Source organism: Lampetra planeri, chromosome 4 (assembly GCF_965212315.1).
Source record: "Lampetra planeri chromosome 4, kcLamPlan1.2.h2, whole genome shotgun sequence".
In the NCBI taxonomy this organism is placed as follows: domain Eukaryota; kingdom Metazoa; phylum Chordata; class Hyperoartia; order Petromyzontiformes; family Petromyzontidae; genus Lampetra; species Lampetra planeri.
In genome coordinates this window covers 6,067,890-6,092,109 of record NC_136110.1, presented here as the reverse complement: position 1 = coordinate 6,092,109, position 24,220 = coordinate 6,067,890, and the positions used below count along the sequence as shown (strand labels likewise).

General features: G+C 45.8%; 1 protein-coding gene across 1 annotated transcript in view; it reads right to left on the bottom strand.

The window, feature by feature from the left end:
- Positions 1-2,527: 2,527 nt before the first annotated feature.
- C4H5orf24 (chromosome 4 C5orf24 homolog) overlaps positions 2,528-24,220 on the bottom strand; it is a 29,661-nt gene continuing 7,968 nt past the window's right edge. The window contains exons 4-9 of the mRNA XM_078593127.1: positions 22,628-22,690; positions 21,410-21,543; positions 18,779-18,963; positions 6,018-6,257; positions 5,024-5,194; positions 2,528-4,095 (exon numbers count right to left, since the gene is read on the bottom strand). Coding sequence (XP_078449253.1) covers positions 3,883-4,095; positions 5,024-5,194; positions 6,018-6,257; positions 18,779-18,963; positions 21,410-21,543; positions 22,628-22,690 — 1,006 coding nt within the window. The 3' untranslated portion in view covers positions 2,528-3,882. The remainder of the gene's footprint in view (positions 4,096-5,023; positions 5,195-6,017; positions 6,258-18,778; positions 18,964-21,409; positions 21,544-22,627; positions 22,691-24,220) is intronic.

Below are 24,220 nucleotides of genomic sequence, written 5' to 3'. Positions count from 1 at the left end.
CTCTCATGCCCCTGTTTATATGAAGAAACGCTGCTACGTTTTTCGATTACGTTGTACGGAATGGGTTCGCATCACTTCAGCAGCAAAGCTCGAGGCTGCCGCATTCAGCACGATGTTTAGAACTGCTGGTTGTGTTGTTTGTTGTCCTTCCTCGCACGTTCGATTAGCACGGTTGGCTACGTACGGTGCTAAAGAAGTTCAACATACATACAAATTATGCTCTATTATTCAATCGAATAGCTGCAGTTTATAGAACCGTATTCATCATACAAACGGAATCACGTTAATTTACATTTGTATGCGGAATATACAGGAACATATATTTTTAACGCGATACCACCCAATGTAATGAACATCGGCATACGACCACATCACCAGGAATACACCCAATCTCACCACATCTCGGTAGCCAGACCGGCTCATCCCTGGATAGTGCCTGAATGGACAACCACTACGAACAAAAACAGGAGACGTGGGATAGCTTGCACATGGTTACGTTATTTGAACCTCATTTGCCAGTAAAAAATATGATAATTGTTTTTTTACCCTTCTATCTGGCAACAATTTTTTACTGGCAAATGAGGTTCCAATGGTGTAAATGCTTACCCCGAGCTCTCATACTCTGATGGTACATTGTCTTTTGAGTTGTGCGCCTTTTGGCGTCATCTGGTCCAACCCATGTGAGACTAGGCTCTAAGAAAAGCTGTCTCGGGTGTGAGCAAATCAACTTCAAGGACAGTGCATATATTATCAGAGTTATGTTTTTTGTTTGCATTATGGCTGCAGGTATTGTGGTCTATGCAAACATGACTCCTTGTAAAAATAAGGTGTCAGTGTTGTTGCCAGATAGAAGAGTAAAAAAAGAATTATCATGGTTACGTTGTCAACAGAGGGCAGTGTAGCAATATATATTGTTGCACTGTACTATGCTCCAACGCCTTCACCAACGAGCATGATCGACGCGGCTCTTGTGTGAATAAACATCACCCCTGAAGAAGAATTCATACGCCGTACTGGGTTTGTGCTTGCGTGATGTTGATGTATTTATATACATACAATCTCTTGGACGCCCTAAGCACAGACAGACGTCTGGCACGTCATGTTGGTGAATTTTTATCGACTTGGACAGATGTCAGCTACGATGTACAATTCCGTGTTTTGTTTGAGCTATGTGAGAGAGCTGCTGTGTAATGGCGATCCTGTTCATACCCTCACGACGTCTATTTGATTCATTTGTTACGATTCTGTACCGAGGGTTCCATTAAAAAAAAACGTATCTTTGCTTTGATTCTGTTATTTAGTGTTACATTCACTCAATGAACCGAAATACACTTTTTTTTAAACCCAACACTGTCCAGAAAAGCAAACAATAATCGTTGACGTTTCTAGCAATGGCCCTTATTTGCGGCATAGATCAGCCCTAAGTGTAACATGAGCTGATCATAATTTTCATTAAAAAAATATTATTGGACGTTAAGAGTGTTGATATTAATCGACGAATTGTTTCCTCTTCTCGAATAAGATGTGTATTTAAAAAAAAACATTGACACTTCCGTAAACGTGCAGCCCTTCCACTGCTGGATGAGCGCTTCCCCGCATCATGCGGGTCTTACGCTTTGACGATACTTCAAACTTAAGAATGTTATATTCCTGCATCACATCACGGCGCCCACATTGATGTGCATTGGGGCTTTAAAATGGGAATGCCAGAATGTCCCGTTTTATTTGAAGTGACATCTTTAAGGTCGGGGCTTTGATGTGGGTAGATTTAAGTACGCTGCACTTTTCTATTTTAAATTATGCAAACGGTAAATAAGGTGCACAGCAAGTTCCCCCCCCCCCCCCTAAAATACCCAATTATCACTGAATGTGTACCACATGGGTCTTAATGGCGAGAATGAAGGCTTGATGGCAAGGTTTTGAATTATGCGTCTTATTAAATGTGCAGAAATATCATCAAAGCTATCTAGTTCATGTCAGCATTTAAAATCCCACTGGACGTAGCATGTATTTAGTAAAATGCAATTCTTCTCGTTCCAGCGACGCGACACAATTTATCGAGTCAATGCCGTGGGACAATTGTCACACGTGTATTGAGCGCCATCTGCCGGAGCAAATTGAAACCGACCATCCTGGTTCCTTTTTGTAATGGGATTTGATAAACAAAGTGCAACAGCTTCGGCGCTGCGCGCGCGTGGAACCGCGAGCGACTAATGATGTGCGCATAATCTGCTACCCACATTAGACCTTTTACAAATAGAGATAAAAACCCAATTGAAGATTTTTTTTTATTAACAACGTAAGAAAATACCAGTACACGCAACGTAGCTCACTAAAGTGGAAATGTGAAAAATATACACTCGTGCTTTGCCAAGCATTTAATAGAGGGTTAAGCGACCTAATAGGATTTTGCATGCATTCCTGACAATCACACATTTACAATTATACTCGTCTCATCGAATACCGCAGGTGAATTGCTCTTCCCAAATGTACCACCACACAGCAAAAAAAACGGAAAATGCTTCAATTACGGAAACAAATACCTGCATGTTTTATTAAAAGCGTAAACATGTTGTGTAACGCATGCAATGTATACATGAGTTTTTCGTGACTGCAAGAGATTAATTGCTGGCCAGTGGAATTAGTTGTGTACATACTGTATATGAAATGCCAATGACAAGTATTATGTATCAATGCAAATCAATAATCGTGACCAAGTAGCCCATACGCATCCGTTTTATAGACGTCAGCTGCATGTTAATTGTGATTTCAGATATACTAAACGTGGAAAAAAGCACTTTTATATTTGATTTGCAACTACAAAATACAGCATACAGTACACCACAATGGATACACAAAGATAAAAGCATATAGAATGGACATTTTACGTCTAAAAAATGTGGCAAAGTGCCTGCGAGCATTCTACTGGTAACTACGGCAGTTTTTATACAAGCACTTCTCAAACGGTGATGTGGTTAACATGATCCTAGTAGGAAGGCTGCACTCTGCACACCAAGTGTGAAGGGGCACGTACGATGACGAAGATAGCTACACCAAAAGACTGACCTTTTCGATTGACGTGACATTAATAAAAGCTATTCAAATCATGGTAAGTGTGTATATGCCCTGCAAAGCTGTACAACTGACAATAGGAAGCTGGGGCTAAAATACCACCAAAAAGCACAAGTCAGATCTAACGGTTAAACAGCATAATATGGTCATTTTTTTAATGATTCATTAGACTTAATAGACTATCTGAAAAGCAATTAAAGTTTTACAAAATCCAAATTTATGTATCTTATAAGTTTCAGCAACTTAATTTTTGATAATACAGCAGTTGGCATTAGAAGCGTATTCACCGTTGAAGGAAACAATTTTGCTACGTTTATTGCATGTCATTTGGTGTAATGTTAGCAATTGTATAAGACCACACGGATCAACATCTGCAGTATAAATATGGACATATCTTTTTTGATATTACAGTAACTTAATATTTGGTTCAACTACTGTACCAGCACAGTCCAAGGAAACATTAATCAGGCAAACCCTGAACGAAGATTTGTCAGAAGTGGTTTACCTAGAATGTTTTTAAAAGAAAATACTCTCGGTAAATATTTGTGAGTTGCTTTTTTTACTTGGGCATTGCCAAACTCAACATAACCTTGAACTGTGCTGTTTGTAACCCTTTTATCGACATTTCTTTACCTAAAGATAAGCAACAACCCAACAGATCATTAAAATATTACAGTAACACACAAATGTATCCAAATTAAATCAATATATATCTTGCAGATGCCAGTCAAACATTTTTTTGTTCCCCAAAATGGACACTTACCCGAAGCATCATTCTCAAAATTAAAAAGAGTGCTGTCGTTAAAAGGGTTAACTCTGTTCCCCTAAACCAAAGCACCGGTGCCCCATCGCTTGTGACAGCTCCCCGCTCTGTCCGTGTGCCGTCACCGCCCTCACAGCTTCAGCAACCGCCTCCGAGCTGGCGTGCCACAGCCCTTCCGCCGATCCGTGCTGCTCCTTGAGTTGAGGAGATGCCCGTACTGGGCCCTGTGCCCCTCCACGGGCCGGAGATCCCTTCACATGCTGCACAACACAACACAACCCGGGTGACCCGACCGCAAAGTAAGCACATACCATTCCAAGAAAAACGTTCTACACAAACAGGACTGACAAATTGTTGGAAAATGCATTATATAACCCACGATTTAAATAGGTAAAATTACATATGATAACGTACATGTGCAACAGCCTTTGTTAAACTGCTTGATGAAGAGCCTCCCCCTTGCAATGTTGGTTCTGGGGGTTATTTCGCCATATATACCCATGTTGATCACAGTGCAGATTCGTGAAGGTGAGGAACATAGACATATTTCAGTGCAATTAATTTTTAACTTGGTGGGGGGCTAATGAAACCAGTCAGTTTGCAAGGTTGACTTGGTACAAAATAGGGTACACACTACTTAATTGTAGAAAAAAACAACCGTACAACTCTAAACATTGCAACAATATTCTAGTTTTGATGTTAAATGAGCTCTGGCCCATACAAACAATACATATTTATCAGCATTGCTACTTGTAGCGCTCTTGGCAATTGGAACTTCTAAAACAGAACCAAATTTGACTATGTAAGAGCCTATCTATATTCACATTTTCTTTACATGGGAGACCTCTCGTGTTAAAGAGCTACTTGAGTGTCATGGCAGCAGAACATTCCTCGGGCCAATACAGTCAAGTGTCCCAGTTGGTATGAAACATGTACAATTATGCTTTTTGAACAAATGTATTGTTTACCTATGTAGAATGGGGTTGAAGACGTTGAATGTATAATCTGTTTTAATAGCTTAAGGTAATCCGTTTACTGGTCAACTGATTCACGGACTCCCAGACAAGAAACATAACTAATTACACCAGTGTGTGTGTGTTTAAAAGCTGAAAATGAGCATGGCTCATCTACAACCAGGATAGTTTAACTCTAGATTATTCATAGCTAGATGAATATGGCAACATGTACCAAGTGATGATGCGGAGGTCGTCCAGGGCTGGTCCTGTATCCGGCAGCCTTGGTGGTGCCAGGTGGGCGTCCAGTGCTGGTTCTGTAGCCTGCTGCCTTGGTGGTGCCAGGTGGGCGTCCTGTGCTTGTCCTAAAGCCCGCAGCTTTGGTGGTGCCGGCAGGACGGCCTCGCTTTCTGGTTAACAAATAACAAACCCAGTTCATACCTTGTGGCATATTGCATTGGCAAGACCATGGCTTCTATTTACTTCCTGGAAAGTAATGCTTTATGTATTTTCTACTCAAAGATTCAAGGTAGAATACCATCAGCATCTTAATTCATATATTTGCACTGCCTTTTTCAATTATATTTGGGTTAATCTACATTTAGGTTTCCCAAATTACCCTTTCACACCCGTAATTTTAACAGCCCTTTGACAAAAGTCATGGCTACATAGCCAGCTGATCAATTACACGAATCACTCATTATTTCGAAGAGCTTCTTGCTAAATACCTCGCAATGTAAAGCACACTTTTAATTGAAAACGAAATCAATTCTAAGCTGTCACTAAGAATCGCCATGGAGGTCCAGTATCTCTTTTGTAAGCCACACTTTTTCGAGCCAAATACAGTAAACCCGTCAAGGGCATATACACAAACAAAAAAATTAACCCGTAAAAACAAAGTTTTTCACTATAAATCCTTTATATGCGTGGCGGCTGGAGTCCTCTCGTCCTCTGGCTTGAGATGGCTGCCACCTATGGGTGAGATGATTGCCTGCCACCATTAAGCAATTGGTAATTAAATATCATTTTTTTTCCCTAAAAAGTGTAAAATTTTGGGAAAAAAATTTCACGAAAATTAATTGTCACGCACAATGAGTCTGTGTGGAAAATGTCAGCTCGATTGGATCACGGGAAGTGGGATAAAACACGACCGAAAGATTTGCACGGTCGTAAGTAAGCAAGCAAGCAAGTGAACTTAATATAAAGGATTTAAAAAGAAGGGTGACCACTTGCTTGGGTGTGGCTGTGGGAGATGTAGACTTCTTAGGAGTGCGAGCCTTTTTCCCAAGTGGAGTCTGTGGCTGTGGCTGGTGTTGGTGATGTTGCTGAAGCAGCGATGGCGGCGGTGGCATTAGACCAAAGTCCCCGTTCTCTGGTTGGTAAGCGCTGGCAGCCATCAACCCGACCTGCTCCGGCACCGACAGCCGGGACCCATTCTCTAGGCCAAAGTCCCCCAGGAACCCCGCCATCTATATCACGTTTTCAGGTGTTGGGGGGGGAGGGCAGCAAGGGTTTGGCAAAGTGGGAGAGAAACACGAGTGGAGATGAATACGTTATTGTAAACAGGCTAAACATTTATTTAACCAGGTAAGGCCCACTGAGCTATATAGCTTTTTCTTCAGAAGTTTCCTTGCCACAAATGATAGTTCAACTAAGTGGTTTATCATGCGGGGAAAAATGTATAGCAGCCAAATACAGTACTCTCAACGCATGTTGTTTCAAAATGTGGAGGGGAAAATCGGAGGACCCGGAGAAAAATCCACGCGACCACGGGGAGAACTTGCAAACTCCAAAATATACAGGCGTTAGGGTCGGGATGGAACCTACGACTTCTTGCGTACCAGGCTGGGGAGATAACATCTCTCCACCACGGCCCATCTGGAACCAGTGACTTCAACTACGCTTCCTGCACGCATCCGAATTGTATAAACTTGGATTTTTTTTTAAACCCTTGTTGAGATGTCGCGTACAAAGCCACGCATCGATAGTTCAGTGGACTTGGTAACACTGAAACGAATTGCAGGTTGCATAATGCAGTGTACTCAAAACTAAATTGTACACTGCAAGAGCACGTTGCAGAATCGTCTCCAACTACTACAGACCACATTTTTACAATAAATGTAAACACTCGACAAGACATAAATCTAAATATCACGTGAGTCATTCACCCTGCCAGCCAGCAAAAAGCTACAAGGGACTACACGTTTTGGGCAACGAGGTCGACTAAGGGGAACGAGTTCTTTCCTTTAAAGTGTACATTTAATATATTGCCCTTCATTCTAAAGGGTTATTGCCCGAAACATTTGCATACAGCAGTTTATGTTATAGGCCGGTGCTGAATTAGGATATTGATTTGTGCACGTTTGCTATCGGAAACCATAAACGTCATATACCATGTATACAACACAGTACATACTCAAGTAGTGCAACACGTTAACGCAGCATTCAAAACACGTGTGTCCAGGACTAAGCAAACGAAACACATTGAATGCACTTCCTGCCAATGCTACATATATGTTGCTCCACGGTACAGTACTGAACATTACAGCAGAATAAACCATGCACGTATCGCTACCAGCACGCCTCCTGCAATACCCGTCACGAACAGATGACTTTGATCGCCTCACTAGAAAAGAATAACAATCTTCAATGCAATTAGCAGATGCAGTAAAAAAAATAACAGAACGTAGCAAACACAAAAGAGTCTCAAGTCGACACGAGTGCGACCTCCAGCGTAGGCCTCGGACGCAGGGTGTCGCTGCTTTAAAGAAACGCGTTCAATAATAAAACCACCTTCAGTTGATTCATTAATAATTTAAAAAGTCGTCCATTTGCACTCTGCTGCTCCGTTGTTGAATATCGCCGTTACCTTAACACCCCGTCGGTCATTAAATCTCGCTAATCGCGATGAAAGTGACGAAGCCGAGGGGGGGCCTTCAACAGGCCCCGCGCCAAAAACACAAAAACCCTCCGCCGCGTTGCCGCCTCCACACGAATCGTTCATTTTGACAATTCCCGTCGATTGAAACACACGGGGGGGGGAACACACAAAACGGGTTCTGACCGAGGCACAGAGGCAAACGACGTCTTCCGAAACTGCACTTTTTGCCGAGACAAACCCCTAAACACACGCGAACAAGGAGGTGTGCGATGATTTACGCGTCTCGAGTCGAGGCACCGCGGGCCCAGAGGCCTCGACGAGGAGGCCGCGATTTGCTTGCGGCGGACGACGACTTTGCGATCGTCAACTACAACGTTGGGTGATTACAAAACAACGGGGACGACAATGAAATCGGCCGCAAATGCGTTTTGCTAATAAGAGTAATAATAATAATTAAAGAGGGAAAAAAAAATCCACCACCACCAGCAACCGCACGTAGTCTCCACCTTCCCCGTCCGCCACCAACGCCCCCCTCTTAACGATGCCCGCCTCCCCAACATCATCACCGACGATGGTGACGATACCATCAGCATCATCATCAGAAGCATCAGCAGAAGCATCATCAGCAGCTCTCCGTACCGTCCTCTCATTCCTTGCACGTCTCTTATCGAATGCAACCACCTCCTAGCGTGGCGTCCTCGAGCACTGCCACGGGCAGTGCTCGAGAGGGTGTGGGGGGGGGATGTGTGTGTGGGGGGGGGATGTGTGTGTGGGGGGCAGAGGAGAAGGTGGTGGTGGGGTGGGGAAGGAGGAAAAGAAGGAGGGGAAGGAGGAGGAGGGGAAGGAGTGAAGCGGCTACACACAAACGCGAGCGCCGCGGTGTCCAGGCCGTGGGAGTGAAGCAGCAGCAGCAGCAGCTCAAGGCGGGGAGTCTCTCTCCTCTCCTGTGTCTCCCCCTCTCTCGTCCACGTCTTCCTCTCCTCCTCCTCCACCCCACCACCACCACCACCTCCTCGTCTTCTCTCTCTGTCCCTGTGGTAATTCTCTCGTTTCGCTTTGCCCCCCCCTCCTCCTCCCACACACCCCCCCCCCCAACTTTGCCTCTCTCTCTCTCAACGTCTTCACCGTCCCCTCCCGGAGAAGCCTTTTTTTTGTCCCTTCCTTTATATTTTTATATATTCTCTATTTACCTGGGGGTTCTTACAAGGCGCCGGGAAGAGACAGGGGGGTGTGGTGGGTGCCCCGCAGTGGTTACAAAGCGTGCGAGCCTCGGTAGCGAGAGCGGCGGAGTGCGGGAGGGCGAGAGGGAGAGAGGCGGTGGGGGGCGGGGAATGGCAGAGGAGGAGGGGCGGTGGTGGAGTTGTCTCCCCCCCCCTCCTCCAGTGTGTGTGGGTGGTGAGGGTGGTGTGTGTGTGTGGTTTGGATGGTGTGTGGGTGGTGTAGGTGGTGGGTGTGTGTGTGGTGTGTGTGTGGTGTAGGTGGTTGTGTGTGTGGTGTGTGTGTGGTGTGAGTGGTGTGTGGGTGGTGGTGTGTGGGTGGTGTGTGGTGTGGGTGGTGTTTGGGTGGTGTGTGTAGTGTAGGTGGTGTGTGTGTGGTGTAGGTGGTGTGTGGGTGGTGTAGGTGTGTGTGTGTGGGTGATGTAGGTGGTGTGTGGGTGGTGTGTGTAGATGGTGTGTGGGTGGTGTGTGGTGTGGGTGGTGTTTGGGTGGTGTGTGTAGTGTAGGTGGTGTGTGTAGGTGGTGTGTGGGTGGTGTGTGTGTGGTGTGTGTGTGGGTGGTGTGTGTAGGTGGTGTGTGTGGTGTGCGTGTGGTGTTGGTGGTGTAGGTGTGTAGGTGGTGTAGGTGGTGTGTGGGTGGTGTGTGGTGTAGGTTTAGTGTAGGTGGTGTAGGTGGTGTGTGTGTGGTGTAGGTGGTGTGTGGTGTAGGTGGTGTGTGGTGTAGGTGGTAGGTGTGTGTAGTGTAGGTGGTGTGTGTGTGGTGTAGGTGGTGTGTGTGTGGTGTAGGTGGTGTGTGTGTGGGTGGTGGAGGTGGTGTGTGTGTGTGGAGTAGGTGGTGTGTGTAGTGTAGGTTTGTGTTGTAAGTGGTGTGTATAGTGTAGGTGGTGTATAGGTGGTGTGTGTGGGTGGTGTAGGTGGTGTGTGTGGTGTAGGTGGTGTGTGTGTGGGTGGTGTAGGCGGTGTGTGTAGGTGGTGTGTGTGTGTGGTGTAGGTGGTTTGTGTAGGTGGTGTGTGTGGGTGGTGTAGGTGGTGTGTAGTGTAGGTTTGTGGTCCAGGTGGTGTGTGTAGGGGTGGTGTCGGTGGTGTGTAGGTGGTGTGTGGATGCGGTGTTGGTGGTGTGTGCGTGTGGTGTAGGTGGTGTGTGCGGTGTAGGTGGTGCGTGGGTGGTGCAGATGGTGTGTGGGTGGGGTAGGTGGTCTGTGGGTGGTGTATGTGTGCTGTACGTGGTGTGTGTGTGGTGTAGGTGGTGTGGATTGTGTCTGTGGGGAGCGGTGGTGTCGCGGTTAGCGCGCTGCGCTATGAACCTGGCGACCCGGGTTCGATTCCCTCTCACGGCCAACACCAGTGATGATTATCTGAACCGGTTCTGGGCCTCCCCTAGGTCGACTCAGCCTGAAATGAGTACCTGGTGCAGTGTATAAACATCGCCACTGGGGAGACAAAGGCGGTCGGGCGTGGTGCTGGCCACCCACCCCCTCGTGTACCGTTCCGGCCTTCAATGGTGCTCGCTAGCAGCACTTGCCCCTACATTCTGTTAAGGCTATACGGGGGATCTTTGTCTTTGTGGGTTGTGTGTGGTGTAGGTTGTGTGTGTGTGGTGTCGGTGGTGTGTGTGGTGTAGGTTGTTTGTGGTGTGTGTGGTGGTGTAGGTGGTTTGTGTGTTGGTGTAGGTGGTTTGTGTGGTGGTGTAGGTGGGGTGTGTGTGGGGTAGGTGGGGTGTGTGGTGTAGGTGAGGTCGACTCAGTCTCAAATGAGTACCTGGTGCGGTGTGTAAACATCGCCACTGGGGAGACAAAGGCGGTCGGGCGTGGCGCTGGCCACCCACCCCCTCGTGTACTGTTCCTTGCCCCTACAGTCTGTTAAGGCGATTCGTGGGGTCTTTGTCTTTGTAGGTGGGGTGTATGTGGTAAAAAGTCCGGCAAAACAACCCTCTACCTCCTCGTGGTGCTAGACGGGCGGCAACGCTGTCGTCAACAGTGCCGTGGGGGGAGGGCCAATTCCGATTGGCCTTTCCCCTCGGGGCATTTGTAGCCACTGGACAGGTGCGAGTGGCTGGTAATCCCTCCACCTTCAATAAATTACCACTAAACCACGTCTAAAATATCTAATTAATAAGCTTGTGCCGGAGGCCCTGGGGGGACAAGCGTCTATGACGTCTCCTGGCCAAACCCCATTTGGTGGAGCCAGGAGATTGAATCTTTAACCTTGGGGCTCCTCCAGAAATAACAAAAAGCCACTACGGATGGCCACATGGAATGTTCGAACGCTCACTGCGGAGGAGAGGCTGCCACTCCTCTGTTGGGAGCTGGACCGGTACCGCCTGGATCTCTGTGGCATTCAGGAGGTGGACAGTCCTCTACTCGGGGCAGGAGACTACCAAATAACAGGGAGTGGCTCTTCTTCTGAACAAAAGATTGAAGGGGGCATGGAAGCGTGGCGGTAGGTGTGGGAAGCTGTAAGCCCCAGGATACTTTGGGCGCACCTTCCCATCAACAGGAGGCGAGCAGTGGTGGTTGTGGTTACTTATGCACTCACCAAAAACGAACATCCGTGGAGGGATGCAGGCAAGGCCAATGAGTCCGATGCCTTCTATGACCTCCTGTCACAGGTGCTGGCTAAAGTGGCCCCTCGGGATAAAGTCATCTTGTTGGGTGACTTCAATGCCCGAGTTGGTCATGATGCTGGCACCTGGTCTGGAGTGATTGGAAGACATGGGCCAAATCAGCTCAATAACAACGGTAGGAGGCTGTTAGATTTTTGTGCAGCCCATGGGCTTGTAATTACCAACACGCTGTTCAGGCATCGGCGCATCCATACAACATCATGGATGCATGCCGGGTCCCGGCAAGAACATCTGCTGGACTACATAGTGATGGATCAGCGGATGCGGGCCCATGTCCTTGACACCAGGACCTACCGTAGAGCTGATCTGCCCTCTGACCATCGACTTGTCATCTGTAAGATGCGCCTGCCATTCTTCCACTCCGGTGGTGGGTGTACACCCAAGACCCCATTCCAACGTAAGGTGGCCTGGTTTCAGCTAGCTGATGAAAGTTGCAAGCGAGAATTTCATCATCACTTGCGGCTGGGATTGGCATCATCCTCCACTCCTCTAGATGTCGAGGGTAAATGGGCGAGGTTTATGACTGTGACTCATGCAACTGCAATGGCTGCTTTGGGTACGCGGTCCAAACCTCCCCAGAGACCCTGGCTGACAGAAGAGGTATTCAGGATAGTTGAGAAAAGCAACAGGCCCACTCTAATAATCTACAGCATCCCACGTCAGAGAATGAGGAGGCTTACCGCAGCCTTCGCTCGGAGGTTCGGAGAGCCGTGAGGCGCTGCAAGGATGGGAGGTGGTCGCGGGGGTTGCTGTGGAGATGGAGTCTGCCTCAATGGCCCGCGATCACAAATCCCTATTTAACGCCATCAAAAAAGTAACCTGCATCACCACACCTATTACCATAATTAAGGGAAAAACGGTGATCCAATCTCTGACCCCCAGGAACAGGTTTGCAGATTTGCTGAGCATTTCTGTGAAGTCCTGGGGGAGGGGAAATCCCTCGATGGGAAACATCGTGGGACAAAGTGGGGACCACCCTGCGGAGGCTGCGGTGCCTCAAATATTTGAAGAACTCACCCCCTGTGAGTGGCTGGCTGAGGTGCCATCTGTTGAGGAAGTACTACAGGCGATCCAGAGTCTGAGACCAGGAAAGCAGAGGTGTGGACTCGAGTCATGTGACTTGGACTCGAGTCAGACTCGAGTCATGAATTTGATGACTTGCGACTCGACTTGGACTTGCATAACAATGACTTTGTCCCACCTATGAGATGTGGACTCGAGTCATGTGACTTGGACTCGAGTCAGACTCGAGTCATGAATTTGATGACTTGCGACTCGACTTGGACTTGCATAACAATGACTTTGTCCCACCTCTGCAGGAAAGGCACCGGGCAGAGATGATCTCCCAAGTGAAATGCTGAGGAAGGGTGGCGTTTGTGCACAGACTGCCCGGGAAAGGTCCTGGTAAGGATTATTCAACATCGCCTTGCTAGGCACGCTGAGGAGTGGCTTGCGGAGCCTCAATATGGTTTCAGGAAAGGGCGGTCCTGCACAGATGCCATATTTTACGTCCCGTCTGCTACAGCAGAGGTGTAGGGAATTCCAACAAGACCTACATCTCTTGTTTTATTGACCTGGTCAAGGCCGATGATACCATCAGTAGGCCTGGGCTCTGGATTGTTCTTCGTGCTTTCGGAGTCCCTGACCCTCTGCTCACGATCATTAAGGACCTTCATGATGGTGAGTGGGCCCGGGTAAAACTACGTGGCCGGGAGTCGGAGCCATTCGCTGTACACCTTGGGGTGCGACAAGGATGTCCTCTGGCTCCCACATTATTTAACATCTATTTGGACCACGTAGTTCGTGAGGCCTGCAATAGCTGTACCTGAGGAATTTCCATCTGGTACAGATATAATGGGAGGCTGATCGATGCCCGGGTGCGGTCAAGGGATGGTTCCCTATTGCTCAACCATGTTATGTATGCCGATGATCTACTAATTGCTGCTCACTCAGAGGAGGAGTTGGAGGCGCTGCTACTGAACCTGGAGCACTAAGAGGTGGGGACTTACCATCAGCCCCACCAAAACTAAGCACCTGCCTGAGTATTTTATACCATCGGACACTCCACCCCCACAACTCCCAATTGGTGATAGGGCAGTTGTGGAGAGAGTGGAGAGTTTCCCATACCTGGGCAGTGTGCTCATGACCGGCTCCGGTTTGACAGCAGAGGTCTCACTCTGAATCAGTCGAGTGGCATTATCTTTTCATCGGTTGCGTAACGCTGTGTGGAAGTTACCTGGTCTGTCGCACCGCACGAAGCTTCAGGTCTTCTCGGCCACAGTCATTCCCTCCCTTCTGTACGCTTGCGAAACGTGGACCCCCCCTAATGGAACATCTTCGCCAGTTAGAAACATTTAGGCTGGCCTGCCTACGATCCATTCTGGGTTTAACCAGGCTGGATTGTGTGAGGAGCTCACATATTCTTGAAAGATCTGGACAAAGTCCCATCGGGAGCTCCTCCGGCAGGCAAGGCTGCGTTGGCTGGGTCACGTAGCCCGCATGCCCAGCCACCGCATGCCTAAACAGCTTTTGTTCGGCCGGATAGAGGGGCCAAATGGGTGCGGCACGGGCTAGAGAAGAGATGGAGTTATGTGGTACAGGAGGATGTGGAGCTGAGTGGACTTGTCAATGACTGGTACCAGCGTTGTCAAGATCGGCTTCTGTGGAGGAGGCTTGTGAAGGACGCTGCTGTCGCCCTCCAACAACGGAGGGTGGAGGAGCGACGCTCACAACAACGAGTGGAGCGCCGGGTGGCTAAAGCACAACCGGTTGGCACAGTAGGGGGCACAGGTGGTGCATCAGCCAGTCATCTCAGTCAGGCGACCCGTGGCACCTGGGTCTGCCCCGTGACCTGCCAGCGGGCGTTCCACACTTCACGTGGCCTCAACGTGCACATAGCCTGGCACAAGCGTCTTGGTGATGTCACCGCCACTTAGGGGTGAATAGCGGTTGTTGTTATGTGTGTGTTGTAGGTGATGTGTGTGAGTGTAGTGTAGGTGGTGTGTGTGTAGTGTAGGTGGTGTGTGTAGGTGATGTGTGTGTGTGTGTGGTGGTGTAGGTGGTGTGTGTGTGTGGTGGTGTAGGAGGGGTGTGTGTGGGGTGTAGGTGGTGTGTGTGTAGTGTAGGTGGTGTGTGTGTGTGTGAGGGGAGCGGTAGTGTAGTGGTTAGCGCTACACTGCGCTATGAACCCCGCTCACGGCCAACACCAGTGACGATTATCTGAACCGGTCCTCGAGCCTCCCCTAGGTCGACTTAGCCTCAAATGAGCATCTGGTGCGGTGTGTAAACATCGTGACTGGGGAGACAAAGGCGGTCGGGCATGGTGCTGGCCACCCACCCCCTCGTGTGCTCTTCTGGCCTTCATAGGTGCTTGCTAACAGCACTTGGCCGAACAGTCTGTTCAGGCTATACAGGGGGATCTTTGTGGTGTGTGTGTGTTGCACTACAACAGCAGAGTATTTATACTGGAGAAATCCGATGAGCTGTAAAGTTCTTTTTTTGTTTAACATATCCTGTAAGAGGCGGGTAAGAACGTTTCATACACCAACAACAAACAAGAAAAAAAACCTCACGACAGTTTGTATAAAGTACAAAGGCAAACAAATCGTCCAAAAATATACTCCGAGTTCGACTCCCGCTCACGGCCAACACCAGTGACGATTATTTGAACAGGTCCTGAGCATCCCCTAGGTCAACTCGGCCTCAAATGAGCAGCTAGTGCGATGGTGTTAAACATCGCCACTAGGGAGACAAAGGCTGCCCGGCGTGGTGTTGACCACCTACTCCTTCGTGTACCGTGCCAGCCTTCATAGGTGCTCGCTAACAGCATTTGCCCCACCAGTCTATTACAGGCTATATGAGAGAACTTTGTCTTCATGTCAACGTTCTTAAGCCCTCTTTTAGATAACGACCTCGATGTTTTACTCAATAATTGAACATATTTTGTTGTATTTGTTTGTTGTTTTAATTTATGTTTCTGGGTGTTTGTTCTGCATATTTATTTGCAGGTTTGTGTAATGGTTTTCGGCTGCGTTTAAAAATTTCGGAATTGCATTTTTAGGTGTTTTTTGCATTTAGTGTTCCGTATTTTTAGCTGTTTGTGTTATTGTAATGTTTAATCTGGGTCTTTTATGTTTTTTTTTGATCATTGGATGATAGGCTCCTCTCGGTTTTTCAAATGATTCACAATTACAGTACACGCAGTGTAATTTTTTAAATTTAAATTCAATCTCTAGACTTCTCAACTACATTTTTCTGTATGCCAAGTACTTATATAATACATTTGTTGCTTAAATGTAAGCTGCACGTGTTTTTTTATTCTTAATTGTTGACTAATGAATTGTGTTCTGTGCAAATCTTGCGCATGGCAGCAATAAGTTCAGAAGCTAAAATGCAAGTGTCGAGGTCTCGTGAGGGCTTCAGCTATTCCTCCTATGGCACCCGTCGAGTACAGCATGCACAATCTTATTTCGTTTCTTTTCTGCTTACTTTTCGTAATGAAAAATAATGACGTTTTATAACCATTGTCAGCGCTATCCTTTTTTCATGGGGGGTTTGCTCTGTAGGTCAAAGTTATTGGTTTTTTTTCCATCTTTAAAGTGTGCTTTTAACTGTGCTTTCTCAACTATTTTAACAAGTGTTAACTCCCATTAATACCGTACAGTACTGTTTTTTTATTTCACTATGTTATCTTCTTCATGTCACTATATATACTTCTTTTATTTCTTCCTTAATTTCGCTATTATTGTTAATTCACATTTAAAAATAACAAATACTTTCAATTATACCGCTCGATACAGCTGAAAATGGAAAGCTATTTTTAAGTTATTAGTGATATAACGGAAATAATAATTTCAACTTTGTAATGTGCTGCACGGTATTTGCTCACTCTCGTAGAGAGAGAGAATGACTCAAAGAGGAACGAGGAGGAACCACAGACAAGGAGAAGGCAGCCAGGCAGTTGGCTGGTGCCAACCATTGGCCAAGATATGCGGCCTTCTATATACAGTGCAGTATTCCATCCCTATTCTTAGGTTTTTTCGGTAAAGTCACGTAGGTAAAAAAAATGTTTATTAATAAAAGTAAAATAAAACAAAATAAAAAATCACGACGTTTCGGAAGCAACACAAGCCTCCGTCTTCAGGTGGAACCATCACAGCCACGACAGCTGTATCAAGTAAATGACGGTTCCACCTGAAGACGGAGGCTTGTGTTGCTTCCGAAACGTCGTGATTTTTTATTTGTTTTATTTTACTTTTATTAATTAAAAAAAAAATTTACCTACGTGACTTTACCGAAAAAACCTAAGAATATGAATCCTTGCAGTCACGAAAGCTTCAAATCTATTCCATCCCTCTTCACAAACTTACTATCCGCGATTTTGGCTCCCCGCGAATTGCATTATGGACCTCTACACGGCTGCAATGAGAGAGAGATACAGTGTTGAGAGAGATCAAATGTTGAGAGAGATAGAGTGATGTGAGAGGATGTGATGCGAGAGAATATGAGGTGAGAAAGTGATGAGATAATTTTCAGATATTTAAACGCATATGTATGAACGTATTCCTCACAAATAATGAGGGAATACTGCATTGAGGTGTTACATCTGGGAGGAAACTGGGGCACCCAGAGAAACCCTCGTGTGCGAGGGGAGAAACACTTTATATCCCATACAGACCGAACAGGTGGAGTCCACATTTTTTGTACCGCCTTCGCCTGGCAAGCCAGGGTGACACCTCCATGGCCACGGGAAGGGAGATTCACAACATTTGTGTAATCCACCAACCCTCGCCTCAACACCACTGGGTTATAGGTGTGTACCACCACTGCCCGGCTACAAAAATACATCTTTATTTCAATGCATTATCGTTTACTCCTAGAGGTTGCATTTTAAATATCTCAATTGTGTGAAACGAACTCTCAAGCATGGTCCAACATTGTAGGAGCACAAATAAAATGTGACCAGTGTAATGTATTTGAATGTTGTGCGTAGGTTTGCTTTAGGTGCACGTGTGCTGTGCATGAAGTAAACTTGCAGAAAATATTGCACCATCATGAGCAGTCATTCTCAATCAACTGCTGGACAAAGGCATCCTGCTGATGCAGATGAGTAGATTCCTGTGCACCGACAATCATTTCAATCTCATAATTATCCTACTTCTAATCACGACGTCTCATATTTGGTTATTTCATCATCGGCCTTCCCCTTACGCGTCAATACGACACTGCATTTGTCAATTGATTGATATCTCCTCAATCAACATCAAATGGAAGTCCACGTGTGTTGTTTGTTTTTGTTACAACATATATCTCCAAATGATGTTCTTATATCTGTATGTGTCCTTTGAGGTATCCCAGGCTTGCTTGTGACTTGTAAAACTTTGTGGATTTGCAACATTTGCATTGTGAGTGAGCACGTTTATAACCATCACTTGATGGAGACACATTAAATTGACTTCATCTTCACAGGCACAAAAGTAATAAATAACTCGGTCCTCCAATAACAAATCAACTTGTTGACCACAGTGTGTGCAGTTTCACGTAAATAATAATTGTGGCACTGCATCATGTTATCTAGCAAAACAATGTGCAGCATTTGTAAATTCATTCTGTGGTAGGAAGCAATTTGTAAAATAGGAAAATGCTCGTCTGCCCAGTTTGTAAGCCAACAAGGCTCTGGCTAGATGGCAGAAACCCATCTAAGCATGCATCATGGGGACAGAGGTAAAAAAAATGGTAAGCACATGATTCAAATTCCCATTACATGATTATTCTCCCACTAACACAGCTACATTCCCAAATGTGCTCATCCTGCATTGTCCTGGCGTTACTGAGCAAAGCGCTAACGATTCCTTATACCACACATTCTATTTCATGTAACATGAATACTGTACAGTATTAATACTCTACAAAGACGATATTTTTCATGATATTTGAACCTCGAAATTTGAATGTGGGTTTTTATCTCTGTGATTTTACTGTATGTTCAAGAGTCATGTATGCACCTCTGATTAGCATGGTTGGCTACGTATGGTGGGAAATAAGTTCTACATACATACATGGATACAGTATCTTTAGGAATGCTGTCATATGTGTTTGGCATGATGTCTGAATCCTGAATAAGCTCCCAGTGCATGGAACAAAACGTCAGACTTCGTGTACAAGGACGTGCAGTACAACTAGAAAACGCATCGGGGAAACTGTACAGCACAACCGCAAAAACGTGTGCAGGCAATTAAATGGCGCTTGCGAACAGTGGGTGGGAGCTCACCTGGACATGGCGATGGGAGAAAAATACTTCTGATCGGTGGTGCGAGCCATCCTTCCTCACACCAACAGCATCGGTAGCTGTGGGCAGTGCGACGGTGGTGGAAGTGGTGGTGGTGGCGGCGGCAGCGGTGGCAGCATCAGGCCAAGGGGGGATGCGCTGCAGGGCATCTATCCAGCTCGTTGCACCTGGAGCAATATGGTTGTGTGGATTCATGGGATGTGGTTGAGAAACCAATCGCCCGACCAACCCTACACGTTCAGTTTATTTCATGCTCAGAGTGACAAGTTAATACGTGGATTCATTGTGGAATTTGTATACAATTACATATACAGTATGTACAAATGTGAAAGCTTAGCGCTCTCTGCACGGCAAGTGCTAGCGAGGTAAGGGTGGCTGTGCTATGGGTGATGGCACTGCCGTGTCCCAGTGTGCTGTGTTTAATAGCTGTTTGCTAACACTACTTGAAAAGGTGCAACATTTTATGGGCTGCAGGCCATGTGATAACTATAGGCTGGTGGGCTGCAGCTTGCTGCTACGAGTGTTCATATTCCCAACCGCCTCACTTGTGTTCAACCTGTATGTGTGTTAAATGCCATAAATTGCATTTAACACACATACTTTTCGAAATGTGGTTTCAAGTTTGAATGTGGTGTTCTGGCTTGAATAGGTATGGGGTGGTACTTATCTCCTGTTGAAAGCTTTGAACTTTTGTGAAATTTCCACATTCCTTTGGCAGAGGCAAGTTTATCCATAGGACCTCCCACCACATAGTGCTTGATTAATAAACTCCAGAGGGATGATGTGCCAAGTACATTTCCAACAGGGAATTGAAATCATAACGTTCCAGTTGCTTGAACTGCTGTGCCACTTAGCTATACTATTGTACACACGTATTTTTTAATTTTCATTCTCTGCAGTGTATAACACACTTTAGTTCAAACAGGGCATGTTGCCATTGAAGCGCAATTTTTGGGAAATATATATGACTGCTGGTTTGTATATCCGCAATCAATGCTCTTTGGGAATGGAAAATACAAGTAGTCCTAGATGCTCAGATGTCATTGCTGCCACATCAAATTAATTGGCATCCTAGACCCTATTCATTTTACTCTTGTACCTGCACCTGGGCAAAAAAAAAACACGGGGATGTACACACTTGGAATTACAGCGAGATACATAAAGAGAAACACATGGATTGGAGGACAAAAATAAGTTCCGGACATTGTATTGACTTAAGAAAAGGCAGTATACGTTGCGAGGAGGGATGATGGCTGGTGGTCGAGACTAATGATGGTGTGGCAGACAAAGGAGTGAACATGCTCAATTTGTTTGCAGGAACTAGAGGGTTTGATACATCTTGAGACCATAACAGATGGTGACAGATTGTTGGAGACCTTCATCCAGTAGTGGATTGATCTTGGCTGATGATGACCTGCACCCTGGAAATATACAGACTCCAGCTACTCACTATATAAAAATGATCCTGTTTAAATGTTTTCATTAGAAATTGAAGCCATTGTCACTTTTATGTTATTTATATATGCAGTCTATACATTCAAAGAGTATTTGAAACGTTGACACGTATGGGTCACATTCGACCATGCTCAATTATAGCCATGCCAATCAAACCACAAGATAATCTGTGGTCCCTTGATTTTAGCTATGAGTAGCAGGGAGCAGGAGGGCAATACTGTGAGATGGGTCCAGTGGTTAAGGTTGCCCATTTTAGCCGGAGCTGTCTGGGGCTGAGCTCCGAAACATATTTCCCCCCTGCAGAGGTCTAGAGAGTTGGGGAGCCCAGAAAACTAGTCCATGAGAAAGCAAACCCTGGGTGTGTTCCATCAAAAGGTGACCCATGTCGGAGGAATGATGCGAGGAGAGGGCTTCTGGCTGGGGCTTTCCAGTGTGGTCTCTTGGCCACTCTGCCACCGGCTCACACCAGTTTAAATGCATTGTTTCTCTCTCCTGCCAAGGGCAAAACTGCCTTATAGGGTGTATTATGTGGGTTCCTGTGCATGTCAGCAAAGGCCCTCCCATGAGGCGTGCCAAAATGAAGAAACAGAAAAAAACCCACATTGGGAGAGGAAACTGTGGCTGACTGTACAGCGGATCAGGCGCTCAGCCATACTTGAGAACGTTTGTGCTTATCGGCGGTGCAAAAAAGTCACAGTAGCATTGCACAACAGTTCCATGGTATGCAGAACCATAATATATTTTTGTATTTAGAACATTTAATTTATTTTTCAAAACATTCCATTGTGTTTCCTTAGCTTGTGCTGACAACATTGACGGCATGGGCTAGAGTTTCATTGCATCTTTTTTTTTAGTACTTGGAAGAAGAAAAAGAAGCACCCATAGTTGCATAAGCGAGCACGTGTATGAACACACACGCCTGAAACTTCAGTGGCACTCTTAACTCAAGTATGCCGCCGCCATGTTTTAACGCTTCTTCCAAATCATTCCGTCGCGAGAATGGGAAAGGGGCAAACTTTTTAGTTTTACAACCAGTAACTTTGTGGAATTTTGGAGTGACCGGTAAAGCAGACTTCCTCAGTCCTGCCTAGAAAAAAACCGTAATGGTCAAACGAATCGCGCCCACTCTTTAGTGGTGGTGGGGGGGGGTCATCTTACCTTGGCAGTGTAGCCCCGCCATGCACCTCTGGCCGACCCCTCCCTGCGTTGCTGCTTCTGTTGCTGCTGCTGCTGCCGCCGCTGAAGTATCAGCGTGTTGGTGCCTGTGGGTGTGGCCCCAGTGAGAGGCTAACCTGTCGGCAAGGAGGGAGTTGAGACCACACACAGCAAGGCGAGGGGAGGAGGGCTTCAGCTGTCTTGTCACATTTAGCTTGTCTCCGAGGGCAGATTTTTGTTTGCTACGTTTTTTGTTCGGGGGTCTGTCGATTTGCTGCGAGTTCGTTTGGCTCTTTTGACACCTCGCCTGCCCAAACGACCGACCGCCACTACTGTTTGGGGGCAGAGGGGTTGGATTTAAACCCCAACTGAAAGCCAGGCAGGCGCTTGAAAGAACGCAGCTTCCTGGAAGGGGATGTTAAGCCGGAAAAAGGGTTCTACTGGCAGATTTGTTTCGGTCTCCAGTTGGCTGATTTTTGAGCACCGGATTTTGCTCCGACAATTTTTTTTAATGCAAATGAAATTTGGAGGAACTTGATAATGTGCAACTCAGTTTGGGTGCACATTACATTACATGGCAATTTGTTAGAGCAAAAAATAGAAATAATCAGTTGCATAATCACATTACCTAAACAAAATGTAGTATTGTATTAGCTTTACCATTACAGTAGTTTAGAAGCATTACAAGTACGTTTGACGTATACATTACGCATATGCGCAGTCGAGCGTAAATAATCCCATTTTCAGCTTCATGATGGTGAAATACCTTATTCAGTCTGTAGGGAATACATTTTAATGTATGGCAGTTATAAGCTGTGAACATGACATTTTCATACATTTCCACTTGCAGTATAAAAACACATTTTTTTTTTACCCACAGTCATACACACATTAAGCACATATCGTGAAAAAGCACCTTCTCTCAATCGCTTGGTAGTTTTGTCTCGCGAGGCTATAAATGCGTTGCACACGTGCAACTATGTATGCCGAGCCTGTTTCCTCTTGCCCCGGCAAAAAAGTTCCAGCACGACCTTTTTTGATGTTGCTGAAGCATTCCTCAGCCATTACAGTTGCTTGCATCACTACCCACAATTCCTCTTCTTTGCCGGCCCCGGCCGATTGGCTTGCCACATTGCCTTGAGTTGGGCTCCATGCCAGGGGCAGCCCCATCCATAAAAACCTTGTGTGAATGTGAGTGCAATTCTCATTTGGGGTGTGTACCACGTGCAGGGCTTTGCCGGAGAATTGTGCAGACGCCGGGGACTTTCCAGTATTTGTGGGATACTGGAGAAGAAAAAATGAAAGTGAAATTCATAAGGTAAGAGCCGGCGAAATGTTATGAATCTTGCATGTATTTTGGCTCACGTTTGACAACAGTTCGCCGTAATTTAGGAAAAAGTGAAATTGATCATTGTGTGGGGTTTTTACACATGGATTATGGCAATTTTGAGAGAAGTCTTTTAATAGTTTTCTTCAATAGTGTTTCTAAAAAATACATGTTTTAATGATAACTAAACCACGTTTTTTTTATCCCCATAAATGCTTCATAGTAATTGGGGCATTATTTTTGAGGAACGAGAGTCTTGTTGAGATATGGTTGAAGCTGCAGTGTGCAATGAAAATGTGAATGTGTATCAGCTTACAAAGCAAAAGTCCCAATAGATATAGCTCGACTGGTCTAATGGCAATCTTCCTACTTGTGAAATACAAGTGCAAGTCCCCAACAGGCTCAACTCAGCCCATCATCCCTAAAGGGGTGAATAAATTGATCACTGCCTGGTTGACATAGCATAATTTGCTAGGAAGATAATGATGGTTGTTCTATAGATAAATATGTATATTTTTATACTTTTGTCCCATTAGTTCGGGTTGATAGTTTTTGTCCTTTATCTCCAAGCAGTCTTGTCCTGGACAACGTCAAATCTTCCACCAAACTTCTTCATGTCGTTCAGCATTATGAATCACTTTTTTTCTGGGTCTTCTTCCTGGTCTTTGTCTTGTAGCCACTGGGGAGCGCTAGAAATTGGGCAACCTCAAATAATCTTCCAAATAATAAGTATCAGGTATAATTTTAAAGGTAATTATCTACGGTTTTAGAAAACATAGCTTATTTATGTAATAATTTGCTAGTTTCATACGGACAGAACTAATTGCACCATCACCATCCAAACGTAGGTGAAGAAGTCTGGCCATCTGAGTGCATCTGACACTGGTAATGTAAGACAATGTCTCGCTTGCCAACAAACATTTTTTCTCCCTGACATACTCTGCCCATGTGTAAAGCACTTTATGATCATCCTATTGACTACCGACATGTATTTGAAATGCTTAAGTGTACGTCTGAAATTATGGAACTGTCCCACTCGATATTGTACTACTTGGGCGACATATCCTGCATCTTGTCTTCTCACATGACCCAGCCAACTTTGTCGATACTCGCCCATCATGGCTCCTACTGAGGGCTTATTTTCTCACTGAATATTTTCCATGTCACTGATCGGCTGGAAAAGGCACATGCCTCATAACCATTGCCATAGCAAGAGGTATATTGGATGCGGTGTGCCCGGTGTGGTCATATTTTCTGGATCGACAACTCAGACAGACCCAGACTAAATGAAGGCCTGCTCCTTCTGTTTTGTTGCAAAGCCGACCAGCTCTCATGCAACCCAGTGTCAATATTAACTTTTCAGCGGTGTCAAATAGCTCTCTCCTCCTCACTTGGCAACATTCTAATCCAAAAGTAGTTTATCGCCTAATCATAGTCTTAACATCGATGGATAGATGAGTCTCTGCCAAAAGAACTTGGAATGTCCA